Source organism: Armigeres subalbatus, chromosome 2 (genome assembly GCF_024139115.2).
Source record: "Armigeres subalbatus isolate Guangzhou_Male chromosome 2, GZ_Asu_2, whole genome shotgun sequence".
Classification (NCBI taxonomy): Eukaryota; Metazoa; Arthropoda; class Insecta; order Diptera; family Culicidae; genus Armigeres; species Armigeres subalbatus.
The window spans coordinates 213,279,141-213,305,098 of NC_085140.1; the positions used below are offsets into that span (position 1 = coordinate 213,279,141).

Here is a 25,958-nt window from a genome sequence, read left to right on the forward strand (position 1 = left end):
CTTAAAATCTTAAAATCTTAAAATCTTAAAATCTTAAAATCTTAAAATCTTAAAATTCAAAATTAAAATCTTAAAATTCAAAATCTTAAAATCTTAAAATCTTAAAATCTTAAAATCTTAAAATCTTAAAATCTTAAAATCTTAAAATCTTAAAATCTTAAAATCTTAAAATCTTAAAATCTTAAAATCTTAAAATCTTAAAATCTTAAAATCTTAAAATCTTAAAATCTTAAAATCTTAAAATCTTAAAATCTTAAAATCTTAAAATCTTAAAATCTTAAAATCTTAAAATCTTAAAATCTTAAAATCTTAAAATCTTAAAATCTTAAAATCTTAAAATCTTAAAATCTTAAAATCTTAAAATCTTAAAATCTTAAAATCTTAAAATCTTAAAATCTTAAAATCTTAAAATCTTAAAATCTTAAAATCTTAAAATCTTAAAATCTTAAAATCTTAAAATCTTAAAATCTTAAAATCTTAAAATCTTAAAATCTTAAAATCTTAAAATCTTAAAATCTTAAAATCTTAAAATCTTAAAATCTTAAAATCTTAAAATCTTAAAATCTTAAAATCTTAAAATCTTAAAATCTTAAAATCTTAAAATCTTAAAATCTTAAAATCTTAAAAATCTTAAAATCTTAAAATCTTAAAATCTTTAAAATCTTAAAATCTTAAAATCTTAAAATCTTAAAATCTTAAAATCTTAAAAATCTTAAAATCTTAAAATCTTAAAATCTTAAAATCTTAAAATCTTAAAATCTTAAAATCTTAAAATCTTAAAATCTTAAAATCTTAAAATCTTAAAATCTTAAAATCTTAAAATCTTAAAATCTTAAAATTCAAAATCTTAAAATCTTAAAATCTTAAAATCTTAAAATCTTAAAATCTTAAAATCTTAAAATCTTAAAATCTTAAAATCTTAAAATCTTAAAATCTTAAAATCTTAAAATCTTAAAATCTTAAAATCTTAAAATCTTAAAATCTTAAAATCTTAAAATCTTAAAATCTTAAAATCTTAAAATCTTAAAATCTTAAAATCTTAAAATCTTAAAATCTTAAAATCTTAAAATCTTAAAATCTTAAAATCTTAAAATCTTAAAATCTTAAAATCTTAAAATCTTAAAATCTTAAAATCTTAAAATCTCAAAATCCTTACCCCCGGATATGGGGTATTCTATAATTTTAATTGGCTCACCAATTGATTGGTATGGCTGAATGTACTACACATGCAGTTATTCTCCTTGCACGCTACCTGCTTTAGTTCGTGTCAAGTATCGTGCTCGCTCACTACACTTGAGATAATTTGGTTTAATTTCTGCTAAAATAATTCAATTTCTACATACCTATACGTGATAGTTAGCACTACTATATTTATGAGCACTTAGACTCCTAATTTCTATAAAAAATAACGTTTGAGTTGCACTTCTAAGGGAATTCAATTGTACAATTTTGTTTGAGCAGATTACTATCATCTCTTATCTGCCGTATTGTTTCTCCTCACGCTATCATTTGCATCGTCTCCTCTTTATTGTTTATTTCTTTGTAGTACTCACCCTAACCTGGAAACACTCGTTATCGGTAATTCACCCGGGTTGAAACATAATGTTACGACGGATGTGCGTTGATATCGAAACAGATAACAGTATACGATTACTCCAAAAAAATTAAACTTTCGATAGAAGACTCGGAGACCCACAGTATTATATACCAATCTACTCAACTCGACGAACTGTATGTGTGTGTATGTGTACAAAATTTGTAGTCACACTTTTTGGAACCTAGCCTTGGCCGATTTATTCCATTCGACGAGGAATCAGGACCCATTGTTTGCTATTGATAATTGGCCAGATCGGACTATTGACTTAGAAGTTATGGCCAAGATATTATGTCTTATACTCAAAACACGCTAAAAAATATTCACTTGTGTTTTTTAGTACATCCAATACACGAGAAAGGCACCAACATCACTAGGTTGATTAAGCAGGATTTTTTGAGTATTTTGTCAATTCGAGCACTCGGTCTAATCTAATCTAATCAATAGAGGTATAGGGGAGACTGGGTAAACTTGATCCCCTTTTCTGATTTCCGATGTATCACAGCCACAAATAAATAAACATACGCGATTTCCACACAGACTCTCTAAGAAATATAGTATCCAACTTTACTGATGAATGACTGTCCTTAAATTATTATTGTTATTGATACACAATCGATTTTTTGGAGTGCTGTCAATAATCGACTTTTTAAATTTTCGGGGGAAATTGAATTCTCTACGAGAACTTGCTTTGATAAAATTAGAAAGGTGCCCTCATATCATTAAATTATTTTTTCTTCAAAATACGCAGAATTTTCGAATTGTTGTGCGTATACATTACGATTTTTGTTATTGAATTCGACAGCACATGCAATTTTAAAACTTTCGGAGAATTGATCCCCTTTTTATGATATCTACGCAATAAATATTTTTTCCTGCCAACCCTTCATCAAATCTGTCAAATCTACAAAATTAGAAGCCTGAATGCAGAATTATATTTTTCTGAATTTTTTCGCCAAATTTTTGTATGGGTGACTAATGGGGGATCAAGTGTCCCCATATTGAGGCAATAACTTCAAATCCAAATATTATAAAACTTTGATGGAATGTTGACATTTTCATCAGTACAGATCATTAAGCATATTTATGGCTTTGTGCTGTGAAAAAACGAAAGCATTTGGTCATTGTTATGAAAAGTTGTTCAAATTTTGCATGGCCAATAAAAAAATCTTTGGGAAGGTCAAAACATACAAACCGCCCTGCAGAATAAATAAGGTTGTCAATCCAAAAAATAACTCACCACATAAAGGTCATTTGTTTAGAGGATCTATACTAAAAAATACGCTAGAACAAAATTACTTTAGTTCTCGATAAAACAGGGGGTGATCAAGTCTACCCACCTTCCCCTACCTTTAACTTGTTCAAATATTTATCGTACCTACCATCAAATCGGTATGGTGACATAAGCATCGTAACTGTTATGATGTTTAGGAATTTCACCGGGAAGACACATTCTTTCTCCGAGCTTGAAAATTCCATACCTTGGCTAACGGTCGCCTTCAACATGTCTTTAATTGCATAAAATGCGTTTTTTATTGACATAAACCCTCTTTCAATTAAACCCACCGTTGCTGTAAGCCGTTCCATTTTTTGACGGTACCATCGCGCGATTTCCATCACAAAGGGATTATGCCAAACGTGTTTGTACGGCTGGAGGTTTGATTATAACTAACAAGTGAACAAAAGAAAACTAAATTGGATCGAAAGATGATTCTCTTCAAACCAGTCTGATTCAATCGGACATAATAGACATAATTGGACAAAACCATCTAAATGTGTTAGACAAAGGTCCATACACGGAAGACGTGCGTACTTAACAGAAAAGAAATTCATGTTGATTTACGTACGCACCTGGCGCTTATACACATTGTGTAAGATGAGTTTAGAAGAATTGAGCAAAGGAAAGTCCAGAAAAAAACTGGGAGAAATTTGCAAACCAAATTTTGTTACTGGGTCAAAAAAACATATCAAACAACGTTATGAAAATAAATATATTGTAAATTGTATTGCAATAATGTTGTGAGTTACGTAAAGGGGTCTTAATCTTAGTTAGAATATGTACCCGCATACGCATATTTATGAATTTTCATTCCACTATATTGTCCTACATTTTTTAGATTACTGTTAAACACAAACTAACAGTGTGTTAATTTCGAATATAGGATATTTGTTGCCTATAGTTTGTGAACTTGTAAGCATATGCATGCAACCAACTGTGTCCGAAACGACTCCTGCTGTGCCTTGCGCAGTGTGCCGCCATTAGAGAAAATCATATACCATCCTGAAAAGAATGGAACGAGCATTTCTTACAACGTCTAATTGAAGTTTTAAAGACCTGCTCATGCGGGTCAAGCTTAAACGGCTTACCAAGAGCGAAAAACCTAAGACCAGAAGTGGGTTCAACTTTTTACGACTCGCTACGTATGCGATGTGTGAGCACGTGGGGCCTTTGGACGTCGTTTTTTTTCTGTTTACGACCTTTTACCCGAACTTAGTTAGTCCGGCACTATTTGGCAAAATTTAACGAGCTATGAAGCAAAATTTGATTACGTTCCGTTGGTGGTTGTTGTTTCGAGGAAGAGAAGTTAATCTCCACGATCTGCGATCTACAAAAGCATCGTGCGCGCATGGTACTCATTCAGATTAACGGAACCTGTCCGTGTGTGAATCGTTATGGGGATACATCATCATCATCACCATCTTCGGGGTGAGATGCGCCAGAGGAAAAATATGAGCTTGAATTGATAGACGCTGCTTCGCACATTAACCGGAAAGGCGTATAGCATTATATTTCCAGGGCAGAACTAATCCAAAATTGGTGCGGGTCAGGAAGTGTTTGACTGGCTGCGATGGTTTCCAAAATAACCATTAGAGTAATTCAACTTCCTTTACTGTTGTTATTTCGATCAAGGCGCACGATCAGACAGTCTTTTTGATTAATTGACCTGATTAAAGTTGATGCTTCAAAATATGCTGTAGAGCTCTTCTTCTTCTTGTTTTCTTATCCTTATTGACATTACATTACCCACTGGGACATTGCCGCCTCGCAGCTGTCCATTAAGTACTTCCACAGTTGTTAACTGCGAGGTTTCTAAGCCGAGTTACCATTTTTGGATTCGTATATCATGAGAAAATTCCCAATCCGAAAATTTCCTAGACCGGACAGGGAATTGAACCCAACCAATTTCAGCATTGTCTTGCTTGGTAGCCGTGCATCTTACCGTACGGGTAAGGAAGGCCCCATGCTGTAGAGTTACTTTTTACGATTCTAAGTTGGTATACAAACGTATTGTGCCCACTTGATTTGAAACTCTATAAATTTGCACAAAAACTAAGTGGTTGAACACCAGATTCATTTTGTTTTAATATGTATATCAAAATTTATATCAATAGCTTTTACAAATGATTTTCTGGCAACATTTGCTAATAATCTCAAAGTCAGCGACAAAATGCTTTTCAGATATGCTAATCACCTATAAATAAACATTTGTACAGCCAAAAACGCGAGGTGAGGTCTAGGACGGCTATTGTGGAGCCATTTTAGCCTCTGTCGTGATTGTCCTTACGCACTCACACTTGTCCAATAGTCGTCTAAGAGTCGTGGTTGAGGATTAACCTAAATTTTTATTATTTTATTAGTCGACCCGGCAGACGTTGTCCTGCGTAGTAGGCGAAAATGCGCGTTGTGAACTGCCTATGCGAAAATCCCATACGAATCTTTACTTTAGTTTTTTACAATCTACTCAACTTTACTTGTGATTTTCACATGAGGAAATATTATATAAACCCGTCGGAAACTATAACGAACGTAACTGCTGAAGGAATGAAGAAAATCCATTCAGCCGTTTTCGAGTTATTCGGATACGAACACAGACCATTTCATTTTTATTATATAGAAAAGAAGATAAAATGTTATTCAATCTGAAGAAAAGGCAACGTATTTTTGGGATCCTTCTCTGAACTTCCGAGTTTAGTAGGATGTATTAAAAACTTTTAGTGTAGGAATTCTATTTCGAAATGTTCAATGATTCTTACAAAAATCAAGGTACAAAAAAAACTTCAGAAACTCTCAGCTATCTTCAACGCTCAGAAATCCCAAAAAAAATCTCATAAATTTTAGAAATGTTCAATTCTAGAATCGTGACACGATGTGGAAGTCAGAGCACAAACAACAGCTTCTAATTACCGTTTCTCGCCGTCCATCCCCGGTTTGAAAACCATAAATAACCGATTTCATATACCGTCCACAGCCAATGATTCAACCTCGACTCATTCTACAAATGCTCTGCTGGCACCAGTGATGAGCAATTGGGTGGTTTCAGTAGTTCGTTGCAATAATGTAAAATGAAGAGCAGTGCTATCGGACCCCATTGGCTACATGTAGCTGTGCAGCTGACGGATAACCAAAGCGCCGACGCAAAAAAAGTGCTCCAGATTCGATCTGATGTGTGGGGCCTGGCTGCCTTCGAGCTCTATAATTGATTTTCGAGCATGCCAACTGGGGATTTCGTTCTGACTATAATGCGATGGCTTCGGGCAGATAAATGCGTGAAATGAATATGCTGTTGACGATGGTGCAGAATGCGCTTCTGTTCGATGATTTTGCTGAATCTGTTGGTTGGTCGGCTTGATGTATGGCAGTCGACTTTCCTCCCAATGACCAGAGAGGGTCATGATTGATGCTCATCATCATAGTTAATCGTCTGATGTGGCTGGAGGCTGTGATCATTCGAGCGTATGAATGGGAGCACTGAATGAAAGCGGTAAAACAGGTGTAGCTGTGTTTTGATTGTTCGGTTCGCTTTGTTGGCGATGTTCCAAACGTAGCTCATATGACGCGAAAAGGTCATTTTCGACGAAATTCCGACTTGCATGGACAGTGTCATTGGTCGCGCGGTTTCCGTTTATCTCAATTATGAATCCCATTTTCAAGTGACCTAACGCAAGAGTGTTCACCCTTCAGACAGCTCGTCGTTAAAGTGCTTGCAATAAATGTACAAAATTATAGTTAAGTGTACCGGTCTTTTAAGCGTTTTTGCAAACAATTATGAAATGTCGAACATTATACCTTATTACGTTTATGCAATTATTGTTTTCGGTCTATGGGAGTGTTTACTCAATGGATATGTTGCAAAGTGAAGGTTGTGCATAATGAATATTTGACAACTCAAACGGTAGCATGTTTTATTCAACGGCTTTGCTTGTTTTAATATTTGCCTAGCAGAAGGGATTTTTTGATTTACTATTTTTACTTTTAGAAAATAAGAAACGTTTTATAGTTTTTGCCTTTCTAGTACAACAAAGGTGTACCGAAAGGCTATATGATCACTCCTAAAATAAATTTTTGATAGGAGGGCCGGATACCCATAGTGTTATATATTAATCGACTCAGCTCAACGGACTGAGGGAATGTCTGTTTGTCATGTTGTCATGTTTCCATATACGTACCGTAATCCGGGGGAACATTGATCACCGGGGTAGCATTGATCAGTTTCACCATTTTTAAGAAATGAATAAAATATTATTTCCTGTTACTTATTATTTAATTACTTATTTTGAGTTAGGTAGCCTAATGTAGACTAAATTTGCTGCTGAATGATATAACCTTTGGACGAATTTGCATTTATTTTTCGCCAAAATTTGAACAATAAAACAAACATTATTTTTTGAACTCATAGCAAGCTGCTAAAAATGCACTCAAAACAAGTATAATAACAAAATACTTAAGCTCGTACCTATAGTTATGTGACAACCAATCTTATTTTCTTGGTTAATCCATAGTTTTTGTTCCGAAATTTTGTTATATGTTGTTAAAAAATCAGATAATTCCTCAAGCGGCGATGATGTCTTCCTAGAAATAATCGATGCACATCGCTTCAGCGAAAGAGATTCCAACTATAATTGCCTAAATTAAGGCATTTGCTACGCTTTCTCTATAGATAAATGATTGATCAAAGTTACCCCAAATTAGAAAATCAAAAAACTCGACAAAACACATTTTCAAAACAAGTTATAAATTATCAAATAATCAAGAACAACATCCTTATACGTTCTACATGTTCTTGTTTTAAAAATATGAAAAAAGTTATGATTTCACATAAGGGGGAAATTCATTAAGGGGTTTCTCATTATTTTTTTTTTTTTGCACGAGAAAGGCACCAACACCGCTAGGTGGATAATACAGGGTTTTTCTTTTATTAAATGTCAATGTTCAGTGAAAGTAAACACAAAATAAAATATCCCATACATATGTAGTTGAATATTCTTATAGAAAAATACCCAGCCCGCGGTTGGGATATTTCTATACAGTTCTGCGTTAAAATCTTGCAACATTTTGGCATATGCGAATTCGGAAAATTATAATACATACCATACATTGTATTGAAATCTTATAGGTCTGTATTAAATTAATATAGTACATGTAAAAAAATATACATTTTTCGTAATTAAAACCTTGCAGAATCTCCTAATAGAAGCCAAAATCTCCTATAAGAAGTAGAATAACTATTATTTTTAGATTCGTTGTGTATTGATCATCACTGAGATAAATTGAATTATTATCAACAAAAGATGTTCTCTGTAAGCTCTATGAGATTAGATTTGCTGTAGTGGCCTTTCATAGTAAAAAAAACACATAAAGATATTCTTAGCTCCACAAGAAAACTTACCTCTCACATCATCCACACAAATGCCTAGATCTTCTCGATAAGTAGTCAGATGTGGAAGACACTGACATTTACATTCGGTCATCAAGTCGGCCAGCATATCTGCAGGTAAGAGAAAATAATTTCCTTGAATTAATTAGCAACAATAGAACTTAAAATCTATAGAGTAAGACTGTTGCTGTGGTTCACTTCGTTCTCATTCGCAAACATGTCATAACTGTCAAAATAAATTTGTTCTGACATTCTGCTCTCAGCTAAACTTTGTCAGCAAAAGGTATTTCGACAATGACGCCAGTGACAATCTATATCTGTGGTTCATCTAAGCGACTGAGTGAAGGAAAACTTACCTATCTCTTTGACAGTATTGTGCATATTGTTGATGGTGCCCTTCGATAGACTTGCCGTTCCACTTGATAAACCAACGCACATATCTGTATCACATTTGTCATTTTCTGAAATAATAGAATAAGAAAAAACAAAATTATTGTTGATTTATTGAAGACTCATTACTGAAGCAGAATTTTGAAAAAAAGTATGATAAATTTAGTTTTCATTTTTTCCATTTTTTCACGTCGTTTAATAGTTCGTTGTTTCAATTCCACTTGTAGTGCAGTTAAAACGCAAGTTTTTATTATTTTTTACTCAGCTCAGCCCATGACTTCATCCGCCAACCACGCAGTCTACGGATAAAGGTGTACACCATTGGCGTAACTACAGGGGGGCTAGGGGGGCTATAGCCCCACCTAGAACTAAATTAGCCCCCCCCCTAAAATTTTTGCCACTTTGCATGAAATTTGTACTTATCTAGCTCTCTGTTCATATATAGGCGTAACTGCCAGGGATGAGTTCTCTTCATTCACATCTCTCTCTACGAAACATTGAATCTATTTTAACAAATTTTCGAACTGCGAACAATTGTTATAAATTACGATATGAATGTTAAACACGAAAAATAGTACGCTCCCTTAATTCTCCAGCGCCAGATATCATTACTTTAGGAAATTGAAGTAGGAACAGTGGTTCCATGCTGATTCAATGCTGATTGAATAAATAATAGAAGCAACAGACTAAGAAAACAAACACAATTTCTAAAATTTTGATTGGATAAAGAAAGTTCTAGTGGCATACTGAACTGTCTGTATGGTCTTAATGATGAAACAGCATAAAATTTTGGACAAAATGTTTTAGGAACACAAAATGCTTAGCTTATCGGCATATTTCTAAAAATCCTGATTTAAAATTGTTTTTCTCTGCATGTATTCAATCTTCAAATATTTTAAAGTTTTTACGAGTATATTTAATTAAACCTAGCGTGTTCATAGTTCTTAAAGATACATGGCCATTCTGAAAGAATTATCAAAAGAATCCTTCGCAAAAGTTAGAGCCAAATACTACGTATCATATGTCTGTATCGATCCAGATATTTTGAAAGCATTTCTTTCTGTAGCTTTGAATGGTAATTTGGAGGATTTTTCTGCTATTTCCAGAAAATTAATTAAGAGATTCCAGAATGGCAAAATCTTGAGTTTTCAAGAAAAGGTAACAAAAATTTTAAGCTCCATCACTGCTAGAAATTACAACAGCCATCCAAAGCATGAAATCGAATAAAGCCCCAGGGGTCGCCGCATATCAGCCGAGATGCTCAAAGCTGACCCCATGACATCCGCTCAACTACTGCATCGTTTATTTCGTAATATCTGGGACACCGCAACTTTCCCGGTCGACTGGATGCAAGGTATCTTAGTGAAGGTGCACAAAAAGGGTGACCTGACTGTATGCGATAACTGGCGAGGCATTATGTTGCTGTGTACCGTTCTCAAAGTTCTGTGCAAAATTATCCTAGCCCGGATTCAGGAGAAGATCGATGCGACTCTCCGGCGGCAGCAAGCCGGATTCCGTGCCGGAAGATCCTGTGTGGACCATATTGTCACGCTCCACATAATTCTGGAGCAGGTCAACGAGTTCCAAGAGTTCCTTTACTTGGTTTCCATTGACTACGAAAAAGCTTTCGACCGTCTCAATCACGAGAATATGTGGGGCGCTCTGAGATGCAAGGGAGTTCCTGAGAAAATCATCGGCCTCATCAAAGCACAGTACGAGGCCTTTTCGTGTAGAGTGCTGCACAATGGGGTCCTGTCTGACCCTATCCGGGTCGTAGCTGGTGTGAGGCAAGGATGTATTCTATCACCGTTACTGTTCCTCATCGTAATCGATGAGATTCTGGTAGATGCGATTGACCGTGAACCAAACCGCGGGCTGTTATGGCAGCCTATAACCATGGAGCACCTAAACGACTTCGAATTGGCTGATGACGTTGCACTCCTCGCGTAACGGCGCTCTGATATGCAGAGTAAGCTCAACGACCTTGCCGAGCGCTCCTCCTCGGCAGGTTTAGTCATCAACGTCAAACGACCAAATCGTTGGATGTAAACACGGTGACTCCTTCCAGTTTCATAGTAGCCGGGCAACCAGTGGAGAATGTTGAAAGCTTCCAATATCTTGGTAGCCAAATGGCGTCAGACGGCGGTACCAAGATCGACATAGGCGCACGGATCAAGAAAGCAAGGGCTGCCTTTGCGAGTTTAAGAAATATCTGGAAAAAACAGGCAGATAAGTGAACGCACCAAAATACGAATTTTCAACTCTAACGTGAAATCTGTGCTGTTATACGCTAGCGAAACATGGTGTGTATCAGTGGAGAACACTTAACGGCTGCAGGTGTTCATTAACAGATGCCTGCGGTATATAATTCGGGCCTGATGGTCTCATAATTGGATCTCAAACAACGAGCTCTATCGTCGTTGTCACTAGAGGCCGATAGCAACAGAAATTCGGGATCGAAAGTGGGGCTGGGTCGGCCGCACTCTACGTAGGGGCGGAAACGAAATCTGTAAACAAGCATTAGACTGGAACCCAGCGGGACATCGCAGCAGAGGCAGACCCAGAAGCTCATGGCGGCGAAGCCTCAACAAAGAAATAAAAGAAGTCGACCGAAATCTAACCTGGCAACAGGTTAAAGCGATAGCCGGGCAACGCTCAGGATGGAGATCTTTCAAGTCGGCCCTTTGCACCACCAGAGGTGTACAGGATCCATAAGTAAGTAAAGTAAGTAACAAAAATTCAAATGAGAAAGAGATTGGAATTCTTTCGTATGGATAAGACTTCACAGGCGTCTTACTACCCAACAAACAATTTAATTTGAATAAGCTAGTTTTTTAGCTGAACAAGCGAAATTGTGGCGAAATAAGCTCTTTATGAGCCTCCAATACTTGTTGGGTAAGCTCATATGTCTTTCTAATCGCATAAAGTTTTTATGGAATCTGACGACAGAAAATTCGTCACTCACACTCAACCTCCTGTGAAATGATGGTTCTCAGACGAACCGACATGGCGCCTTTCCAATCACAGGCATAATCAGAACTTTGAAAGAATTTTTTTGTCTACTCTGACATCAACGTCAGATGATTTGCCATCCATGGAGAAAAAAGTTCTACAGCGTCGCCAAGCGTTTATGATTTGTACTTTGAAGTATATTCGTCTCGGGTCTACCTCCTCTAGTGTATCTGAGAAAAACCGTTTGTTTTCAATAATTTTTCTTTCCTATTACAAAAAGAAATACAATCTCAATTTTCAAGAAAATATCACTTGACTGCCACTGACGCCAACGTTTCTGCAGCGTTGCTCTCCGACGAGCGTTTGTGATTCTGATACTGACGAAAACTTCCTTCAGTACCGCGGAAATGCAACCGACGCCATTGTTTGCTATCAACCCTTTCTTTTTATAAAATGCTGGTCCTTAAGAGTCGATTTTCAATCCACAATGCGTCTTTCGAATCACTCACAGCAATCAAACGTTAAATCCAAACCTTGCGTTAAAAATTCACTGCTGCTGCTGTCCGATGGCCGCTCGATGATTTTCCGCTAAGACTCAAAGAATAAAAGCTCAGCACCACCACTGATATCCCGAGACCGCATTCGACGCCTAAAAAGAACAGATTTTCCTTCCACAAAGCACTTTTCTAATCACTGATATAAGCGGAACGATAATCGAAGCATTGCGTGGATATTTCTCTTGAGTACTGCTATTTTCGGTGACGGTCAGCGCATTCTAATCCATTGTTTTCAATAGTTGGGGAAAATGTTTAAGAGTTCGTCGATCGATTGATACAAAAATCTCGAAAATTGGTAGTTTTCGTGGAGGTCTCAAATTTGAATATGCAGAATTACCTCCCTCTCTTCGCAAAGGACGTAATCCTACGTCAAAAATTAGCCCCCCTAGAATTTTTCGTTAGTTACGCCAATGGTGTATCAGGTATCAGGTATCAGAACGTCGGCTCCAGGGGCACGTTCACCTCAATTCGGGAGATTTGTGCCATCGCCTCCACTGCCTTTCTCATCACGCACCTGACGGAAAAAAAAGTGAACAAAAGGAAAGGAAAGGAATATGGATGGGAGAAAAATGGGAAGTTGAAGAAAAGTACCCTTGAAGAGGGCATACAACGTATACAACACGTACAAAAGCTCATAGCTCCTTACCACAACGGGTTATGAACAACAGAATGCTTTGAAGGTTCAGGTTTCTGTAGTCAATTTCACTTAGTAAGTGTTTACCAAATATTTGGAAACGCAGTTGCGCATAAACTGGGCAGTTACATATCAGATGATAAGAAGTTCCATAATCGGATTCACAACCATCACAGACAAAGGATTCAACACGTTGAATATTTGCCATGTGATAGTTGAGTCGGCAGTGACCTGTCAAGGCCTGGACTAAGACACTGCAATTCTGTTTAGACAGATTAGCTAAATAGTTAGCTACTATCGGAGATGGCTCTCGGATATACAATTTTGTTGGTCGACATGAATCCAAACTACTCCAATACCGTTTGGGCTGAGTGGAAGCCCATGAGCTAATCAAACGCTTCACCCAACACTTGATATTAGAATAGCTGGCTCAGGACCAATAAAGTCTTGTAATGCTCCAGTGTAAGATTAATCATCAGTCAATTCGTTTTCAGCTATGGACGAATGGCCAAGAACCCATATAAGGTGTAACGTATTAACGGAATTCAGTTCCTCAGTTCGACATGTGATTACTAACTTCGACCTTGAGTTGGCCGAAGCGAGAGCTTCAATAGCTGCTTGGCTATCTGAACAGAAGTATATTACTTTGCCCATAATGTGTTACTGCAGTGCGGATTGCACTCCACACATAATGGCAAATATTTCCACTTGAAAGACAGTGCAGTGCCTACCCAGTGAGTGGGACTGTTCCAATCTTAGCTCACGCGAGTAGACACCAGCACCCGCTCTACCTTCGAAGAGGGAGCCGTCAGTATAACAAACAATGCTGTCCGACATACTTCTCTCCAAATAGCCAGATGTCCACTCATCCCGCGAGGGGAATTGTGTTGAAAATGTCCTATAAGGAAAACTACTAGCAAGTGTGAGATCACTTGGAGCAAGGGCTGTTCTGTCCCAATCAACCATGAGTTGTAACAACGAAGTGTGTGTAGAACTGCGGTTTACAGGATTCTCTTCCAAGAAACCGAGAACCCATAATCGGTAAGTACAAGAAAGTGCTTCTTGTTTGAGATGTATGTGTAGTGGGACAACGTCGAGAAGAACCTCGAGAGCAGCCGTGGAGTCGAAGAGAACGCATCGTCATTGCCATTAGGCACATCCTTTGAAGATGGCCTAATTTAGACTGAATTGTCCTCACTTCACCCTTTTGGCACCACACAAGACATCCATAAGCCAAAATTGGTCGTACAACTGTTGTGTAAATCCATTTGATATATTTAGGTTTAAGACCCCAAGTTTAACTAAAAGTTCGTCGGCATTGGCCGAAAGCCATACACGCCTTTTGACTCTGAACTCAATGTTAGGAGTCCAGGAGAGCTTGGAATCAAGAATTAGTCCCACATACTTTACCTGATCCGTTACATTGATTTCAGAGTCAAAAAGATGTAATGGGCGAATACCGTTACGGTTACGTTTTTCCGTGAAAAGAACAATAGATGTTTTATTCGGATTAACCGAAAGGTCATATTGGCGACATCAACTTTCGACTGCCTGAAGAGCGTTTTGCATCAGGTCGAATAAAGTAGTAATACACAAACCGACTATCAATATTAGATAGTCGTCAGCAAATCCATAGGTAGGAAAACCGCCATTATTGAGTAATCTCAATAGCGTATCTGCAACGAGGCTACAAAAGTGGAGATAATACTCCCTTGGGGCAGCTACAGACACTTAATTTCCTAATCGCTGCTTGACGTAATGTCGAGTAGAGATGTCGGTTTTAAGCATCTGGTGAATCCATTTGGTAATTATATTAGGTAGCCCATGACATCGTGCGGCTTCCAATATTGCATCGAAAGACACGTTGTCAAAAACACCCTCAATATCTAAGAACGCACCCAAGCATGATTGCTTTTGGGCAAATGCTTTTTCGATGTCGTAGACAAACTTGTGTAGAAGAGTCACGGTGGACTTTCCAGATTGGTAAGTACATATGTTGATTAACATGAAGAGGCATGTTCGCCAAACAGTCATCACGAATGTGATGATCAGCATTCTAAGTATTTTAGAAGAAATGAAGTCAGACTGATGGGTCTAAAACTCTTTGCTTCTTCATACGAAGCACGTCCTCTTTTTGGGATAAACTTAAAAGTGACATCCCGCCAGGATATGGGAATATACCAAGTAGCAAAACTGCACACTAAAAGTTATTTTTAAAACATTTTTTATATACTAAAAACCTCTCTGAAGAAGAATGGGATAGATCCCATCTTCCCCTGAAGTTTTGTAAGGAGCAAAACTGTTAAGAGCCCATTGAATGGATTCAGTAGCTATGATTCTACGAGCCTGAGCCCAAGACCCATAACTACATGAAAAGACATCAGGAACATCCGAAGATGCAATATCTACACATCCAGGGAAGTGTGTATCAAATAAGTGCTCTAACGCTTCTTCGTCAGAAGAAGTGTAGTCGCCATTTGGCTTGCGAATTTCGCCAACTTGGAAATCCTTGGATCTCGCAAGAATTTTATTCAATCGAGTGGATTCGCTCAAATTGGAAACATTTGCACAAAGGTTTTTCCAGCCGAATCGTTCAGCAGATCGTAGAGCCTTCTTGTAAGCTTTGCGAGCCAACTTGAAAGAATCCGTCCCTGCTGAATGGCGTCTGTTCCAACTCCTTCTACACTGCTTCCTGAGCTTAGCCAAATCGGAATTCCACCACGGGGTTCCTCTTGAGGTTTTCACAGAACGCAAGGGGCAAGCTTCTTCAAAACTTCCACGATATGCAACGTTGTAGTATCAACGGCATCATCCAAGTCGGTAGGAGTTTCAATGGATGGTAGATATCCATGAAATTTTGTCGAGAGCAACTCTGTATAGAGATCCCAGTTGGTTGAACGGGATTTCTAAAACGCAAGGGCTGCGAAGCAACATTCAACTGATCAAAATAGATGTAGCGATGGTCAGATATGGATTCCTCATGTGACACATGCCAATTCGTCAACTCGTGACTGAACTGATTCGATTGGAGCAGAGAGTTATGTCTAATACTTCTGCTCTATTAGATACCATAAAGGTTGGGCGATTGCCTATGTTAAGTAAACCAAGTTCAGTACTACTTAAGTATTCCATCAAGCTGGAGCCTCTCAGATTGATATCCGAGCTACCCCAGATGATGTGATGAGCATTAGCATCACTACCGACAATTAGCGGAAGGCCTTTTGACGTGCAATAACTGACCACTTGTTTGAAAGCATCCGTAGGGGATGGTTCATCATGTGGTAAATAAACCGAACAATAGACGTATTTCCTGACGGTGGATCCGCCGGTTGCATCAATTGTGACAGCACATACATCTCTGGTTGTTAGTTCAGAGATAAGTGTAGCAACGATAGCGTTGTTAACAAGTACACATGCACGCGGCATTGATCGAGAGTTTGCCATTTCATTACTTAAATCAGCAAAACCGGGTTCACTAGGTTACCTAGGTAGAAGCTACCCTTGCGAAAATAGGGTTCCTGCACCAAAGCCACTTGGGATTTTGCATTTTGCATTAAGTTTACAAAAATTAATTGTTGCTGTTCTTTTATGCTGAAGATTGATTGAGCTATCCTAACTGTATTGAGAATTTGAATAATACACTCCACAATTTCAGGATTAATAACAACAGCAACGATGAAACCAACCGGTATCGTATCAAGAACGTCAAAGACGAATCACAGAGTACACTGTGAAAAACGCATATAGCGAATCCATATAGGTGACAACTAGATGAAAAACTAAATAAAAACATACTCATAATCCCACCCTTATTTAACCTCAGGTTTAGATTGAATAAGAGTAGCCGATTATTCCGGAGAAGCAAAAGTCAACTACGCCATAGCTCCGGTTAGCGCAATAAGGGCTCAATACTGTGAAGAGTGCCCTGGTGCACAGGCTCCGTTAGTGGTTAGGTTCTTTTAGACCCCCTAACCATTCATTCATAGGCACGGTAAGCATAAAGCCGCATCACACCAAGAATTAGGGGTCACCTGTATGGTGGACTTTTACCACTGGAACAGGCAATCCGTAGCGTTATTCTTAGCCAGACAACCGGCTGCCGACACCACACGGCTATCTAGGCTGTTCGTGGGGAGAAGTTGACATTGACTTTACGTCAACTCTCAATGTGGCCGAACAGCCAAATATGCAGAATTACCTCCCTCTCTTCGCAAAGGACGTAATTCTACGTCAAAAATTAGCCCGCCTAGAATTTTTCGTTAGTTACGCCAATGGTGTACACTGCTGCTTTCCAACGTCGATTCAAATATGAATTTTTCGTGTTAATTCCGAAGATTTCCCGTTGAAATCCAAAAAAAATCTCGTAGAAATAGAATTTTTGGACGGAAAATGGTCGTTTGGCAGTAAGCCATTTGGCCGAAGGTCTAAAGGCCGAAAGTTGTTTGGCTGAATACGGACTGGCCTGTCATGTTCCACTTTATTCCGTCAAAAAACAAGAATTTGTGTTTTTTGTGTTTTTTGCCTTTCTCGTATACTAAGTATACGGTAAAGGCTATATGATCGCTCCAAAAACAAACTTCTTATAGAAGGCCCGGAGACCCATAGTGTTATATACCGATCGACTCAGCTCGACGAATTGTGGTGATGTCTGTGTGTATGTGCGTGTGTGTGTGTGTTTTTTTTTGTTGAGTTAAGACACTAATGTCTGCACTTCCTTGCAAAACTGCTTGGAAACATTCACCATCACCCCTTGCTGCCTGCTAGGGGGAATGGGCTCTGGGGTTCACGCCTGATATGTTACCTGTAATTAGGTAATCCTTGTTTCTATGGAAACTTGCTTCCACTGTGATGGGAGGAAAAACCTCAAATGAGGGAAAGTATCTCCTTTCCTAGCTTTGCTATCTTGCTCCTCTCCGGGACCGCAAGATGCGTCTTCCACTACGAGCTCATTCGAGCTTATCATCCAATCTTTCTGTGTCGATGCCTGCACTTCTCCGGTACTACCAATCTGCTTTACTTCGGAGAAGTCGGCCTGTTGTGCTGTTAAGCACCTCTCCTTGGCCTCCACTTTGAAGTGGTTGGTGTATTGACGACTTTAAACAACTAATTCTTCGCGTTCTACTCGGTCTAGTCCTCAAGGGCGGATCTAGCTACCCCGACAGAGAATTCCCCGGCGATCCCACACCGAAGCCAACCGGGTGCCAAGGTCGGTCCAGCGATTCCGGTGGATCAGAGCGTCCGGTTCACTGGTGTCCTGACAACCCGTAGCTGGTGGTATTTCATCGCTATCTATTAGTCCTCGGCGGTGAATCTAGCCTACACTGGCGGAGAGTTCCCCGACGAAAGAATTTCCCCCGATACCGATTCTCTTTGATCGTTAGGCCACTTATTTTGCAATACGGATGATATCTGCGAGACTACCCTGTCGACCGCATTCCAAGTGCTTTCCTCTCGACACATTTCCTCAACGACGTTCTCCAAGCTTAAACCGGTTATTTCCCTTCGTAGTGCCTCAAACCTTGGACATACGAAGACCACGTGCTCCGGCGTCTCTTCGACGTTCTCACAGTTCGGACAGATACTCTCTGAAGCATCCGTGGCCCGACAGGAACTGCGTCAGGTGGAAGTTTACCTCGCCATGCTTTCTATTTATCCACGTTGCCAGATTCGGAATAAGAAGGTGGGTCCACCTTCCTTTCTCCGTACTGTCCCACTCCTGTTGCCATCTCGCCATCGAACGGATTCTCACCACCTTCCTTATGTTTCTGGTGTCTTTTCGCTGATAACACTCGATATCTTCCTCCAGTGCGATGCAGATAGGTAACATCCCGGCAATAACGCATGCTGCCTCCGACGATATTGTTCTATACGCGCTTGCAACCCGTATGGCCATCAACCGGAACACACTTTTTAGTTTTTCACGGTTCCGCTTGGTTTGCAGTGCTTTCCCCCAAGCAGGAACTCCATACCGCAGTATCGATGACGAGACACTAGCTAGCAGACGCCTCGTGCTGCTTCTTGGTCCGCCAACGTTTGGCATGATCCTCGTTATCGCGTTCATTGCCTTCGCCGACTTTTCACAGGCGTAGTCGACATGGCTGTTGAAGTTCAGCCGGTCATCAATCATCACTCCCAGGTGCTTCAGTGACCGTTTCGATGTAATTTCATGCCCTCCGATTACGATCTCCATCCGTTGGATTGCTTTGCAGTTGCTGACTAATAGCACCTCCGTTTTTTGGTGAGCTATCTGTAGCTTGACTCCATTCATCCAACTCTCGATTGTGGTTATCGCCTCCGTCACAGACGCCTCCACTTCTTCGAGTGTCTCGCCCATCACTGTTAGCGACACGTCGTCCGCAAAACCCACGATTCTCACTTTCCTGGGCAGCTGCAGTGTCAGGACTCCATCATACATCCCGTTCCAAAGGCTTGGGCCGAGTATGGAACCCTGAGGAACACCCGCCGTAACACGCATCGACTTTTGCCCTTCGTTTGTGTCATACACCAGAACTCTGCTCTGAAAGTAGCTCTTCAGAATGTTACACAGATAGCCGGGAACCCGCATTCTGTGCAGCGCTGCGGCAATTGCTTCAAAACTGGCGCTGTTGAACGCGTTCTTCACGTCTATCGTAACCACTGCGCAGTATCGATCTCCTCTTCGCTTCTGTTTGGACGCTTTCTCAGCACTTTCGAGTACTGTCCGGATTGCATCAACAGTTGATACTCCTATGCGGAATCCGAACTGCATCATTGACAGTACACCCACACCCTCCAGACACTTTGTCATCCTTTTGAGGATGCCTCTCTCCAGGTGCTCCCCACCTGTATCTCCCAGGCATATCGGTTCATACGAGGCCGGATTCCCCGGCGGCTTCCCAGGTTTTGGCAGCAACACCAGCTTCTGGGTCTTCCACATTTCTGGAAAGTTACCCTCGTCCAGGCACCGCTGGAGTACCGTTCTGAACATGTCCGGATATGCCAAGATCGCAGCTTTCAGAGCCACGTTTGGTATTCCATCTGGACCGGGAGCTTTCTTCGTTTTCAGGTGCCTTGCTGCTTCTGTCAGCTCGTCATTGGACACTTGTCGATCCTCGGCAATTGCTTCCGCATCTTCGCCGTATGGTGTTGGTGGCCACGTAGTCAGGTCGTGTTTCGGGAAGAGACCTTCCACGATTTCCTTCAGCATTACTGGACACATTTCAGCTGGCGTCGACGGGCCTTTGATCTTCGCCATCACAATTCTGTACGCATCACCCCAGGGATTGGCGTCTGCTTCTCGGCATAGCTCCTTGTAGCAGTCTGATTTGCTAATCTTGATTGCTCGTTTCAATGCGGTTCTAGCTTCCCGAAATGCCGCCTTGCGCTCCTCTCTTTCTGGTTCCGTCCTCGCTCTCTGTGCCCGCCTCCTGGATCTGAGACAAGCAGCACGCAGCGCACTGAGCCTCTCATTCCACCAGTAGGCTGGACGGCGATTGCTTCTAGGTTCCAGTTTTCGCGGCATTGCGGCGTCACAAGCCGTTACCATTCTCCTTATCAGTTCGGCCGCATCAATGTGCTCGATACTATTGTCCGGACGAAGCGCCTCAACGAAGAGGTCCTTATTAAAAGCTCTCATCTTCCACTTCTGCTCAACGGTCGCTCTTCTTCGTGTTGTCGCAGGGATTCGTTGCCCAATACAGTAGCGAATCGCCTGGTGATCGCTATGGGTGTACATTTCACTAACTCTCCAGTTCATGTTCGGCATCAGCGAAGGACTGCAGAACGTGATGTCGATGATAGACTCCTCCCGTCTCTGCGAAATGTGCTTACGGTGCCTTCATTGCACAATCGTACGTCTAGCTTTGCTAGAGCTTCCTGCAGAATGTATCCCCTCGTATTGGTTACTCTGCTGCTCCACTCCACAGCCCAGGCATTGAAATCACCTCCTATAACTATCGGCCCTCGTCCAATCAGCTTGTCGGTTAACTGCTCTAGCATCTGGCTGAACTGCTCCACCGTCCACCTTGGAGGTGCATAGCAACTGCATATGTAAATACCGTTGATTTTGGCAATCACGAATCCTTCACATAAACTCTCCACCACTTCTTGGATAGGCAGTCTGCCCATAACTTGTATCGCAGCCATTCCCGTTCTATCAGCGACCCAGTTGCCATTATCAGGGGGAACTCGATACGGCTCTGCAATTATTGCTATGTCACACATCACTTCTGTTGTTGACTGCCATAACAGTTGCTGTGCGGTTTCGCAGTGATTCAGATTAATCTGAATTATCTCCACTACTGCTGGCCTGCGATCGCCCTCTTGTAGGCAAGGCATTTGTAGCCACCCGTCTGATGATCATTCCCTTCTTGCGGTGTGCAAAGCATACACTTGGGTTTTTGCGTGCAGTCTTTCGCAAAATGACCTGTTCCCCCGCATTTAAAACACATATTGGATCTGTCCGGACCCTTACAAGCCCCTGCTCGATGTCCAAAGCCCAAACATTTGAAGCATCTCTCAGCTTGTTTATTCACTGGCGGGGCGGCTTTCAATGGGCATTTTGACCATCCAACCGTCAATTTGCCTACCTCTAGGGCCTTGTTAGCAGCGGTTACTGGCAGACGAATTATCGCTGTTTGTGTTCCCCCGAACGCTTTCCTTATTCGGATTGCCATTTGCACCTCGCCCAGGTTACACTGTGACCTTAGAGCATCCTTGAGCTCTTCTTCCGACGTGATCTCGTCTAGATCTCTGCACATAATCACCATCTCTGGGGTCAGGGATTTGACTTCCGCCTCTGCGCCCAACGATTTTGCGAGGCGCTCCTGCATAATCGAGCAATCGACCGCAGGGTCCTTCTTCAACTCGAAGAGCATCTCTCCGGTTTGAGTGCGCCTGGTCCTTATTACATTCTCGCCCAAGTCCCTCAGCTCCGGATCCTCTCTAACCTTCTTGAGTAGCGCAGCATACGTCCGTGCATCGTTAGCCTTGATGAGTACGGCTTCCCCTTCGGTGGCTTCTGACGAGGCGGAGGCTTTTCCTTCTTGTTCTGTTCCATCTTTCTCGCCTCTTTTCGCTTCAGCTGTTTGTTTCTTTTCTCCTTCTGGCCAACTACGGTACTCCATCCTGATCCCTGTGAAGTAGCGTCTGTCCCTCCAACGGCGGCAGCGTCCTCCCGCGTTTGCTTCTTGAGACCGCCTGGCCTCCCGTCTCCCGGCGAAGTTCTGGCCCTTTTAGGAGTCATGGAGACTGATGTACTCTCCCACCCAGCTAACATCTCTTTCCCCTGCTTCTTAGGATGTAATGGATCAGCTGTGCCGATATGTTCCTGTTCCGGCGGAGCTAAGGCAGCAGGAGCCTTAGTCAGCGCCAATGCGCACTCCGCTGCATCGGCCCTCAACACTGCGGTATCGAATTCATTTACTGCCGATACTAGCGCCTTTCGTATCTTGTGAACCATGTCCTTAATCTCCTTATGGACATTGTTCCTCCCATCCACGAAATTGTGGAGCTCCTCCACCAATCTCTTTGCTGTCACTATTTTCGGCTTTTGCGGAGGCTTGTTTAACTCGTTCTGTGTGTGTGTGTGTGTGTGTGTGTGTGTGTGTGTGTGTGTGTGTGTGTGTGTGTGTGTGTGTGTGTGTGTGTGTGTGTGTGTGTGTGTGTGTGTGTGTGTGTGTGTGTGTGTGTGTGTGTGTGCGCACCCCGCCCAAAAAATGTCACTCATTTTTCAGGTACTTATCCTCAACCGATTTACTCGCAACAAGTTGCATTCGACGCAGGATACTCTACCATTGTTTCCTATTGAAAATTGGTCAGATGGCACTATGGGCTCGGGAGTTATGGCCAAAATACCACTTTTTTATAGAAAATTTGTGTAAAAAAAATGTCACTCACTTTTCAGGCACTTATCCTTAACCGATTTACTCGCAACAAGTTGCATTCGACGCAAGATACTCTACCATTGTTTCCTATTGAAAATTGGTCAGATCGGACTATGGGCTCAAGAGTAATGGCCAAAATACTATTTTTATACTGCACGATAAAGGCACCATCACCGCTAGGTGGATTAATCAGGGTTTTTTAACAGTGAGCTCGCATGTTAGTAAAAAGACGACGAGATTGGTGCTGGTTTTTAATGGAATGGAAGCTATCCGCCTACACACGGCCGAATAGTTCTTTTGGCTGAAAAAATTTAGTAGCTCAATTTCCCGAATAATCCGTTCGGTAGAAATGGTCGTTTGGCAGAAAGAGCCATTTTGGCCAAAATGGTTGTTTTGCAAAAAAGACATTTTATGGTGAAATGACCCTTTCTGCCAAACGACCATTTTTGCTGAACGGATTATTGAGCCTAATGATCTATTTGGTCAAACGACATTTTCGGCCGAACGGCATTTTCAGCCAAATGACCGTTAAAGCAACCAACATTTTCGACCTAATAACCGTTTCGAGCAAACGTTCAATTCGGTCAAATGGACTTCGGATAGATGACTTTCGGCTTAAGCGGTTTCGGTTCGACCTACAAATCAAAATTGAATCAACCCGTATGGGTTCATTTTATGTTCGATTGCCATGAAATTCATTATCAGCATCATCATGTCTATTTTGGTTCATGACTTGATTTGATCATGGTGTCAATCCAGTCGGATTTATAAAGTTGGGTGACCGTGGTCTGATGCAATCAAACACGAGCTTTATTTAGGCTTTTTCTCCCATAAAATTAGGTTTAACATCGTAAGTTCAAAAGATGAATTTTTGAGAGTTTCTGGACACATTGGCTCCATTCTGAAGTGTTTCCGGGAACCTGATTGCTTCAGGGAAGTGCATAAATTTCGATTAGTTCTGATACCCATATCTCGACATATCAAACCTCATGATTTTGAAATACTAGCTTAGTAGATGATTTGTTAAGAATTTAGGATACACTGACCACATCCGGAAGTGTTCACTGGATCGCGGTTCCCTCAGGGAAGTGGACAAATTTCGATTAGTCCCGAAACTTTTTTTTTGCGACGAATCAAGTTTCACGATTTTGAAAGACAAGAACCACAAATAAATTTTTAAGAGATTTTGGCTACGTTGGAAGTGGCCCGGAAGTGTTCCCGGGAACCTGGTTTTCTCAGGAAAGTGGACGAATTCCGATAAGCTGCAAACCCATCTTGTGAAGAACCAAGCTTCACATTTTTGAAAGTCAAGATCAACTGATGAACTTTTGAGAGTTTTGGGAAACATGGACCACATCCAGCAGTGTTCACTGGAGTCTGGTTCTCTCAGTAAAGTGGACGAATTTTGATTGACCCTAAATCTATCTTATATAAGACCTCTTTTTGACCCCGAAATCACTGGGCTCGATTTCAGAGGGAAATCGGCATCAAACCCCAGGCTGCTGGTCGAGAGCCAACGGCAGTCCTCGTGGAGGGTACAAAAGACCTCTTTTGGCTCCGGGTGCTGGGGAAGCTTTCGGAGTACGGAAACCTATCTTTAAAGTTTTTACTTACGGGCAATCCAATACTTGTATTTGTCCTGGTCGGTTATATACATTGAGCACACTTAAAGGCACTTTGATGTGGTTTGGAGGCGACTCCGACGACAGTGGATGTTGAGGTGGAGACGGATGGCGATAATAGGCGGCATCGATGGGCGTTTGGCGGATTATTATGATGAAACGGTGGTGGGTAGGTGGCTTCGATGGTCGTTTGGCGGAATACGGTGATGAAACGGTGGCGGGTAGGAGGCGGACTCGCAGACGGTTTGGGGGTTCTGCTGTCGACACGTGGCGGAGAACGATGGCTTCGATGGGTGGCTTGAGATGGTCTAGCGGTGCGGTGGACGGTGGCTCGATTAGAGGGCAAGACGACCGTTAAACGGTGCTGACGAAACGAAATGATGGTGTCGGACCACACTGTCAGTTCAACGGGCACGTGGAAGGGCCTGCTTGGTGTGAGGTGGCTGATCCCACTAGTCCTGTTTGTACCCTAGGCCATGGGCTGGTGTGACACGTGGTTTGGCGCTGGCGGGTTTTCCGGAGACGTGTGCTGACCAGAATGGTTGGAAAATGCACGCTGAAAATGCACGAAAAGAACACTGGTGTTCTCTTGGGTCCTTGTAGATCCGAAACGAAATGATGGGCCAAAAATGGAGATACTTACGGGACGGGATCCCTGTCGAACTGTAGCCACTCGTCATTGGCTTCCATAAGATTATTTGGTGGTAATTATTCAGGGCATCTACAATACACCATTGCTTGTCGTCGACCAACACAGGATCGGGAACTTGATCCCTCGTGGTTAAATACACTGCTAGCTTTGCTTACTCAATCGGAATCTATACTATTTCGTCGAAAGACATTTCGTCGAATGACATTTAGTCGAATGACATTTGGTCGAAAGGACATTACGTCGAATGGACTTTTGGTCGAAAGGAACATTTTGTCGAAAATATTTTTTTAATTCACTAGAGACGCAGAACATTTGGTCGAAAGGACACTACGTCGAATGGACATTTTAGAATGAAGAATCTTCGTACATTTGGTCGAATGATCTTTGTTCAAAAGCGGATTTTTGAATTAAAAATCTTGGTACATTTAGTCTAATGACGTTCCGTCGAATGCCAATTTAAGAAAAAGAACTTTAGTCAATAACAATTGAAAAATGAATGATTTATTGTGGTGTTTATAAAAGTCACATAATTATTGCTCTAATATTGTCCAAAGAATGATGGTGAAAAGAAATTCAGTCGAATGATGTTTCGTCAATAGACATGACGTCGAATAGATTAGGTCATATGACCATTTCGGATCCACATTGTCGGAATTAAATTTTCGGCCGATAATTAACGAATTATGGTTGGAATTTTATTCTGAACTAATTATTGTCTAAATATTGAGTGAAAGAAATAGTTTCAATGAAAAGAATAAGAAAACCATTAGACTAAATTAGACTAAATGTTCCAAAGCCGACTACGCTGAAGTATTGGCAAAATAACATTGATATCATTGGTTTTTGACCATGTGCCGAAAAATAGATTAGAGGGTATCTAACCATTAGTACCTAATATTTTGCTATTTCTGTAGGTTTTCAAGTAATAGATTATAGGATTATAGAAAAAAATCCACCAGGGTCTCCAGAAGTTTTCTGTTAACTCAGGTGAAAAATCCTCATTGGCGTCCGTATTCGTTTCTTCCGCTACTGATTGAA

At 40.9% G+C, this 25,958-nt stretch overlaps 1 protein-coding gene across 1 annotated transcript in view; it reads right to left on the reverse strand.

The window, feature by feature from the left end:
• LOC134211611 (uncharacterized) overlaps nucleotides 1-25,958 on the reverse strand; it is a 220,307-nt gene that overhangs the window by 116,544 nt on the left and 77,805 nt on the right. The window contains exons 3-4 of the mRNA XM_062688666.1: nucleotides 8,607-8,711; nucleotides 8,263-8,361 (exon numbers count right to left, since the gene is read on the reverse strand). Of these exons, the coding sequence (XP_062544650.1) occupies nucleotides 8,263-8,361; nucleotides 8,607-8,711 (204 nt within the window). The remainder of the gene's footprint in view (nucleotides 1-8,262; nucleotides 8,362-8,606; nucleotides 8,712-25,958) is intronic.